This window comes from Sphaeroforma arctica, assembly GCF_001186125.1.
Source record: "Sphaeroforma arctica JP610 unplaced genomic scaffold supercont1.206, whole genome shotgun sequence".
Taxonomy (NCBI): Eukaryota; class Ichthyosporea; order Ichthyophonida; genus Sphaeroforma; species Sphaeroforma arctica.
In genome coordinates, this window is record NW_014040352.1 from 14,195 (window position 1) to 23,502 (window position 9,308).

Genomic DNA, 9,308 nt, shown 5'->3' on the forward strand with positions numbered 1-9,308 from the left:
AGTCCTCCGTGTTGAATATAGTAGATATTTCTTTCTTTCAGTATTCACTAAAAACCTTAAAAATGGCGAACTTCTTAAACTGACCATCATATGTATGAGAAGACAGCCACGCCACGACGGTCTATAACTCTCTATATAGTAAAATTATACATACGCGGAGCCGACACTGTGTCGATAAATAGTGTACAATTATACTCAGACTCTAACGACTACTCTCTCTATGTATCTATTTCAGTACCCATATTTTAAACCTAAAAATAAGAACGAACTCACCATACTCACTCACATTTGCGAAGACAGGAAATTTCACTTTCCACATGCGACGCCGCGACGGTCTTCAACTCTCTAATCTCTCTCTAGAGAGTGACTAGTAGCACTGTCTCGATGGATTATGTGTGTACGTACATAAATATGTACATAAATACTCGGACTAAATGACCATATGTACTCCCCGAGACTAGAGAAAATGCCAAGGCTCACGTGGGAGTGACATGGCACTTAATTGTCAACTTTATATCAAGATAGCTAATTTATGTGCAAGCTTTTCGATTGGATACAGACAGATTTCTACAGATTTGGATTTCGACTCAATTACTCAAAGAGTCAAAATATTAAATAATGCGACTACGCCAAATATGGAAATTTGGTATTCCAAAGTAACCACCAATGGTAAATCGTCGAGTCGTCCATTACGATTCCTGACTACATACCCCGTGTGAGTATGTGGCCCATATGAAAAGCAAGAAGAAAAGCAAAGTGCAAACTGCAACACCACACTGAATATAAAGAGGTGTATATAAATATCACTTGATGAGCGACTCGCCAACAGTACTGGTAATATATTTAGCGTCACATTTTGTATCCCACTTTACGTAACGGAAATATGGCACCGACTAAAGAACAAGCCGCTCAGATGAAGGGCAAGGAAGTCTTAGTACTTTCTCACAGCAAATGGAACCCTATGGGTATGTCGTAAGACTTCAATACTCGATAACTTACTCTTGTACGAGCATTTGAGATCACTAGTTAGTGCGATCGTTCCTGATCCGATATTCGTATTAATCATTTTGAAGCATATGTGGAGAGATTTACACGATGCGGAGGCCAAAAATATGCTTCCAAGATGCAACCGTATCTGATTTGGTCATAGATGTGGTTTAAAGGCCAAATTTCGTACGAATTGTAGTCTACTTGTGATCTAACGATCTGTATATAGCAACATCGTCCGTTTGAATTTATGTCCTTGTGTGTTTGAGTAAAATAGATGTGCAAACGTTTGTATAATCACATCTTTACGTAATGATATTCATTTCAAATATAGCCTGCAATCATTTCTTATTGAACTGCCTATTCTAGCAGAAAGACAACTGTAATGTATGCTCGGTTTCTGGATACTTTCGCACATATATACTTGTAAACAAACATACATACATTTTCAAGGGTTATATATTTATATACTTAAACATGAAAGCATATTTATATATATATATATATATACGTATGTATATAAATGGAAGATGAATATATAGATATATATTTATATATATTTATATATTTATTTATTTATTCATACATACATACATATATTTATATGTATGTATGTATGTATATATATATGTGTGTGTGTGTGATCAGTTTGCAGTATCAAAAGGATTATTCTCATGATCAGTCTTGCTTATCACCAAGTATATGGTGTGCAAACATCTATGTCATATCTGCACATTCTCATTCGTTAAGGACTCATGGCTCCATAGAGTGGAAAGTATGTCTCTATAATATTCCTGTCTGTTTATAATATGTACGCTTTATACCCATCCGAAGGTACTCCAGGTGTTTGTTTATTGTTGTATGGATCTAGTTGACTATTATATCTGCAACATGAGTAAACTAGTAACGTGTAGAAAATTCGTCGCACATGACTTCTTGGTTTAGGTCTGCTCACAACACAACTGTCCTGTTGTATGTACATGCATCAGTGTTGCATAACAGAACCCTGACGAAGGTGTAATAAATTTTATATTTCTTCGTATAGTTGTTGTAAATTTCAGTATGTAAAACCTGCAGCTTCACGGCTATATTTATATGCTTTTCAATGGTCGAGTAGCTATCCATTGTATTTTGTATGTGCCGATTAAACAAAATCGGTTTGTTTTCACCATCACAGGTCTTGCCGGAGCAGGAGTAGCAAATATCAAACTGTACAATGGTTTTTTTCTCGACGGAGGATGTCGTGTGACTCTAGTCACTCCCAACGCAGATGATGACCCCGTAAGTATTTAAAGGTTCGCGAACACAGTAGTAAGCAATGTATTTCTTTTGTCATAAATAAGTTTATAAAAATCTATTTTTTTTATTTTTCTATTTGACACAGGTTTACAACCAGTACGTGGAAAATGAACTTGTCAACGCAAAAATAGTTGTCCCAGGTATGATGGTATTCGCTATATGTGCGTTATCCTTCATTATGCACGCTTTGTTGTTGCAATCCTTGATTCCGCTTTTCCACAAGTAGTAATTTAGAAATAATTTATGAAGTATCTCCTTATTCCAATCTTAACAGATATGTACGAGTCGGATGCGGGAGAAAAAATCGCGGCAGCTTGTAAACAAACAGGAATAATCTATGATGCAGTTTTTAGTCATTTCGAATTAGTCCAACCCCTTATTGGTGAGGTCGCTGAACTGCTAGGCATCAAGCACAATTCTTTCAAGGTAAGACTTCGAACACCTACAATCTCTCATTGACGAGGTGGCCGAATCGCTAGACATCAAGCACAATCCATTGAAGGTTTATATCCGCAATTTTCTCTGCCTCATTATATTCACGAAATTTTGTACAGTTTCCGTACTAGTGGTTATCGTACATTGTCCGTTTGCTTATATACAAGAAAGTGTTCTAGAGATAACAAAAAAATCGACGTACATCAGCATACGAGTTTATACTTTTTGTATTTCCGTTCAGTTTCAATCTAGTTGAACAATCTTGGCAGATTTGTTTAGGTTCGATTAATCCTCTCACTTGGTTCATCGGGCACGATTTCTGATACTGTATGGAATCGATGAACCTCCTTGTTAGTCTGACATAAACTTCTGTATATTTTTTGTCAATTCTATCAGGCCTACCAGGCGGCTCGTGATAAATACGAGACGCGTAAGGCGCTTGAAAAAGCTGGAGTACCCACACCAAAAGCGATGGGATGCAACTCTTTGGATAACGTACAAGAGCTCATCGACTATGTAAGTTTTCTGAGTGTCGCATGCATCGTAATCTGTCAAGCCGTTTCGTTTCTGATTCATAGATTTTTCTATTGTTAGAGAGTTGACTCAGGTTTTTCATATCGGTTTGTCGCCAACAGATTGGATTCCCAATGATTCTGAAACCCACATCTGGAGCTGGATCTCTTGGCGTGTACAAAGCCTTTAATGAAGACGAATTAAGAAGTGGCATCGAGAGGGTATTATTCGATTTGGCTACAAACGCCCTCTTGAGCTCTAACGTCGGTATGTCGGATTATCAGCACTATTGTTTGAGATGTACTAGTGTACACGTGCATCTGTGTTTTTATTTGGCATGAGTGAGTTCGTGCTCTCGAATATTATTGCTCTAGTTAGATTGTTTGCTACTTTAGCTGCAGTAAATCGATCGATAGGCAGCTATCGTGCCTGCAATGTAATGTGTTTTATTGTAATAAAAAAATTGCCGCATGTATGCGCGATTTTAAATTTGGATTGTTATTCCCAATCCAAATTAGGCGTAACTCTTACCGACCCAATCGTTGTCGAGCAACTGCTGATTGCAAAGGACTTCGACGGGCTACCAGTTGGAGAGTTTGATTGCGATCTGATTTTCTGGGACGGAGAATTGAAGTACGGATCTGTCACTGACAATTGGAAGCCTGTTCCTCCGGTATGCACGCGATGAATATGCTTTTCGCTCTGGGGTTGTCGTACAGTCTATCGGATGAGATTTTAGGACACACTTATAGTTGTTGAAAAAGATAATGGTCTATCTGATCAGTTTGATAGTAGGCAGTTAGTATCATTGATGATCTTTGTGTGGTCTAGGAGCATATTATCATGCTATACGACCTATTGCGTTTTATAGTAATGTTAATGCCTGTCTGATCTTTGTGAACGGTTCGTGAGTTCTGTTACCTTTCGATTATTAGGCGGTAATCACGCAAAAGGCAAAAGGAACGCCTGTGTTTTAGCAACATTCTGGTTGATTAGTTTGATGTCGCAACTAGTGACAAGTAGATGCAATTGTCCAGCGACTCAACTTGCAAAAGAAATCGGTGTATGAGCTAGATGCTCTCAGGCGATATGCAGATACCTTTGATCACAAACCAATCCTTTATTTCCATTTTGATTTGGTTGTTACAGTATTACCTTGAGAATGGAAATACGTACCCATCTATGATCCCTCAGAAAGAACAACAAGAGCTGATCGATTACTGTGCCCAGTGTGTCAAAGCTCTAGGATTCTACAAGGGAGTCTTTCACATGGAAGGTGTGTGGTAGGCTTCTATTTTGTATTCTTTGCTTGATGTTTCTAGTATACTTACTTTGATTGTTTATCTTGGATTCCCTCTCGTTTTGCCACATTACAGCCTTATATACAACAGAAGGTCCTATGTTGATCGAGTGCAACCCTCGTGTTGGAGGTGGTCCGGTCTGCGAATACAACAATGAACTTAACGGCGTCAATCTCAATGAAAACCACATGGTAAGTGTTTGATTATATTACATATGCTCTTAAGTACCAGTCTAGTGACATTATGATCTGGCCCATTTGATTGCGATCTTGACGTCGTGCTCGTCGACTATACTACACTGTATATAAACTCTCATCTGTGTACTATGTAGACACTGCAGTGTTGTTATATATATATATATATTGCATACAATGTAATCGTATGTATACACATGTAGAACACTTGCTATTCCAACAGAATATGATAAAATCAAACTTATACCTTGTGTCTTCACAACATTTCGAAGCAAATTTGATGCCCAATAAAAAATACTCCTCTTTCGTACAGTTGACTACGTTGAATATCCCAGTCGATCCCAAACCTCGCGCTGAAGGAATCACAAAAGTCCGAAACGTATATTATCTCAACTGTCCAGTCACCGGAACTCTAGAGGCTGCTGATTTCTTTGAAGGTATGTGTGTATCGTACACTATCTGTGAAGTATGCCTCCGGAACCGTACCGGGTGTGTATAGCACAATAACATGAATGTTGTCTATAATGTATTTGCATATGTAGTTTTCTCTACTCTACTATCACGATAGATTCTCTTTATCTGAACAGTTGTGTATATCTAGCTAACTGCATCTCTCGATTTGTATGCATCAGAGGTCAAAAATGATCCATCAGTGATCCGCCACTCATATTTCGTCAAAGCGGGCGATGAGGTCAGAGGCTATGACAGTCAAGGTAAGCCCTGTTGTTGCAATATTTAAGCACCGCACACTGCATTGACATTCTAGTACCTGGTGCTATGCAAGAAGAATTGGGTTCGGGAACCTCCTCTCATTCGAGATTATAATTACACGGTGATTTATTTATAGTTTGATATCCCTTACCTACAGTCCCACAATGGATCGGAGAGATCGCTACAGAGGCCGATGTTTCTGAGTTAATACCACAGGTAAACCTCATTTTCAGGGGGATTTTTCCTTTATTTCAATTTGAGTGTACGGATATTTCACAGATATTTCCGTCTGATCAAACGTTAGAATTGTTCAAGGCATACACAACATCCAATATTTTGCACACACAAAAAAAGCCTACGAGACATTCATTCATCCGAACGTGTTGATCAATTTAGTTTAGTATGACGTTGCAAAATACTCTTTCTTTCGTTTTTCTTGGTTCTGGTCATCGTCCAACCCTATGTTCTAACCGAAACGACAACTGTATGAATTGTTGCAGGTGAAGAAAATGGAGGAGCTTATAAAGATAGCCACCGCATCTGTAAAGGTGAAGCAGCAAACTCAGCTGCGCCGACCCTCTCGTCGTGCATCGACTATTGAGTCTGTCATTGGAAAAGTCGATGCGGACGATCACCGTGACATTTAATGGCGCTACGGATACATGTATCTAGCATATCAAATCGGGTACGAACAAATTGGTCATGAACATATCTAGACCACGGCATAATACACCAACAGAGGCTATCAATAACATGACAGCCCTTGCTGTGGTCACCGTATGCAAACTAATAGAGGAAAGTGCAGCTTGACCTACGTACGACCTATTTACAGGTGGCCTACGTGTATGGTCGGTTTTCCAGTTCCGTTAATCAATGAGGTCGAACAATGTTCATTCGATATACTCTGTCTCAAATGACGCACTTCAGCACTGTGTTCTTCTACCTGCCAACTTTATTCCGTGCACAAGGCCGAGGTGAATAAAATGAGATCTCGATTCATAAACGAAAATGGAATACTTCGTTGCGCCGAACGTGCACAAAACAAACTCGCTACATCTAGCGTCGGAAAGATTTAGCGTGGAAAGCGAACCCTATTTACAATTGAGCATTGCATTCTTTTTACACGTCAGTGAGGTTTCGTTTTCATTCATTCTCCAAGCGATGTTGAACGAGGCTGTATTATATCCATTGAACCCATGGAACTGATAGATGCCGTGGGATTAAACCATCTCATCTCGGCACCAGAGTATGTCTACCCATGCACCCACTTGACTTAAGAAGGGGAAGCTAATGACATTGAGTAGATAGCACAGTGTCTCACAGGTGATTGATTGTCAATGATGGAATTGCGACATTATAAAACTCCCAAGACTGGCAACACGTGGATATCCAATGATGTAATAATTGAACGTATTCGGCGAAACTAACCACTCATAATCATGCCTTTCGATACTGGGTAAGTTTCCGCGCAGAAACATCGACAGATCTGTATTCATTTAAAAACTCGCTGCTACAGCACGTCATACTCGAGGATCCTTGAAGCAGTTGCTTAATATCCAGACTCAACAACTCCTTCATCAGCTCACCGCTTTCGAGTCAGTCGTGCTACCGCAATCTCTTGAGCTAAAACCGGCGGAAAGAATCTGATCTCAACTTTCTTGTTCTTTATCATGGCAATAGACATTTCCAACATTATATGCGCATCGGTTTTACCCAGCATGTCCTTCTCATCCACTTCGTGAATGACATCCCCAGTCCTGGGTGGGGCACACGGTCTTGCCTTACAATCATTCGCCAATACTTCCTCCACTTCTACCACCTGCCCATTAATATATATAAGACCCAATCGAGGAGTAGGTAATGGTGGAGGGAAGGGACTCACTTCCTGTTCTTCTTCATCGAGTGTGTTGAATGAATCTGCGTTCTCGTCGTGGTATTTCCTCGCTTCAAACTTCAGTGTTCCTGAGTTTACGCTCCTCTCCTGCACATGGACGACTACGTCCTCACCATCACTCTGTGAACTCGAAAGCACGCATTGATTCGTACAAACATGTGTCCCTGTCACAGGATTACTACGATCCACTCTTCGAGCACATTCGGACAGCAATGGCTCGCTTTCATCAGATATTGGTTCCATAATAACACTCTTGCAAACCAGCCAATTAAAACAGCCTTGCCACCATGAAATTGAGTTTGGTGTATGAGAGTGTACCTGTGCAGACTCGGTATCTGCCCCGGGATATGCCTGATATGTGAACTGATCTGACATTGCACGTGGGTGTATCATCCTGTCTTCTCCAGAACACAGTTGTGTATGTGCTGGTTGTTCTATTTGCAGGTGCCTCTTGGATCTAGTCTGCACCCGAGTCGGCAATTGGGGTTGTTGATCACTTCTACGTGTCCTTCCACCCTTAATAAAACATTGATTTACTATCCTTGAACTTTCTGGATGTCCCGTATTTCGACTTCCTGCTGTTCCTGCAGGTTCGAAGCCTTCCACACTGTTCGGAATCGGATGCACACTCGTGTCGTTTGCATTGTTCAATCGAAACCCAACGTTTGAGGCCACTCCTGCATTGTTGTATTGATCAGCGTTCGTGACCACCTCACTATTCACAGCGTTATGGACAGTCTGATGAGTACTTGAGCTATCCTCATCATGTGCATTGCTGTAGGAGCCGGATGTAATGCAATCGTCTGTCCCTCTACGGGGCAATCGGTAGTGCTTATTTCTAGCTTTAGCGACACTCCCGCCATGCCTGATTGATCTTGCGTGCGCATTCTCTTGAGAGTTGTACGCAGGAGGCAAATCGCTTATATTCAAGGGATCCGACATAATGGGCCCTTGCCATTCATGGCTAGTTGTCGATTCGGACCTTCTTGAATGAACTTCTCTGCAAATTGTGTTTCTATTTGCCAGTACACTGGCCTCTCTACTAACGACGGAGGAACCGCATACGTCAGATTCACTACCTCTGAAGCTTAGATGAGGTACTGATGTACCTTTCCTTCGCGGTTGGTGTTCGTGAGCAAATACTCCCTCCATTGAATTGCTACCAGAGAATACCTGCGTAGACCGCGGATTCGCAAAGCTCTGCGATCGTACGGGGTGATCGGCCCGGTGGATCGCTTTCGGACTCAGTGTCTCTTGGAGAACAATTTTGAGTTCTAATGGTCGGCTACACACCAAGAGCTCAACAGCCTCTACATTACGAAACAGCTCTAAGAACTGTGAGTTTTGAATATGGAGAGTACATAATTAGTTACTAAAATTAGCCAACATGATATTTTATCTGTAATATTTCCGGCAATCTATTCCTATACACGTACTAGAATATGGTAGATCAAGTACAGGGTAGATTCAAAAATTCTTGTATTTAAATAACAGCAAGAAAATGACACATATCGTGCAACCAGTACGAAATCACCGAGATTCTGTTCACATACATCCAGAGGACCTAGCGAGCTCATTGGTTTATCGTTTATCTCATCCATACGATCTCCGTGATCCAAGCCAAGCCGCCACGCTAGTGAATTATCGCGGACATCCGTGATATAAAACCTGCGATTTATTTTGCATAGACTGGCTCCCAGAACCGCACCCTTTCGCTTCCTATTATACAAATATACATGAATACATAAGTTCAATGGTCGCTTGCGTAGCGTTATAAATCACGACCTATTGTCGAAATGATCCTGCAAGAAATCAAATTGCAAACCTTCCACTCATGGAACAGCCGATGGATATCCAAATACTACACAATATACCGTCATGTCATCCGCGCAAAGCACATGACGACGTACGCACCAACCTATCCCAAAAACAGCCATAAAGTTCAAATATTAATTATATAACATATATATATAT

The 9,308-nt window shown here is 40.5% G+C and overlaps 2 protein-coding genes across 2 annotated transcripts in view; one reads left to right on the top strand and one right to left on the bottom strand.

The window, feature by feature from the left end:
• The first annotated feature begins 775 nt into the window (after positions 1–775).
• Positions 776–7,480, top strand: SARC_03860 (hypothetical protein). Its single transcript, XM_014302328.1, has 13 exons — positions 776–965; positions 2,165–2,268; positions 2,372–2,426; positions 2,561–2,712; positions 3,118–3,237; positions 3,357–3,501; positions 3,753–3,907; positions 4,384–4,510; positions 4,611–4,726; positions 5,043–5,166; positions 5,362–5,442; positions 5,598–5,656; positions 5,941–7,480. Exons 1-13 carry the CDS (start codon positions 884–886, stop codon positions 6,085–6,087), a joined length of 1,467 nt encoding a protein of 488 aa, XP_014157803.1. The 5' UTR covers positions 776–883; the 3' UTR covers positions 6,088–7,480.
• The window catches only part of SARC_03861 (hypothetical protein), a gene marked incomplete at both ends in the record, with an annotated part of 2,703 nt that continues 417 nt past the window's right edge, over positions 7,023–9,308 (bottom strand). Inside the window, 2 exons of the mRNA XM_014302329.1 lie at positions 7,023–8,669; positions 8,888–9,053. Coding sequence (XP_014157804.1) covers positions 7,023–8,669; positions 8,888–9,053 — 1,813 coding nt within the window. The remainder of the gene's footprint in view (positions 8,670–8,887; positions 9,054–9,308) is intronic.

Coding starts and splice junctions, on each gene's coding strand:
- SARC_03860 (XM_014302328.1), top strand. CDS start 884: ATGGCACCGACTAAAGAACAAGCCGCTCAGATGAAGGGCAAGGAAGTC. Junction 2,713..3,117: donor TCAAGCACAATTCTTTCAAG/GTAAGACTTCGA, acceptor CAATTCTATCAG/GCCTACCAGGCGGCTCGTGA. Junction 4,727..5,042: donor ATCTCAATGAAAACCACATG/GTAAGTGTTTGA, acceptor TCTTTCGTACAG/TTGACTACGTTGAATATCCC.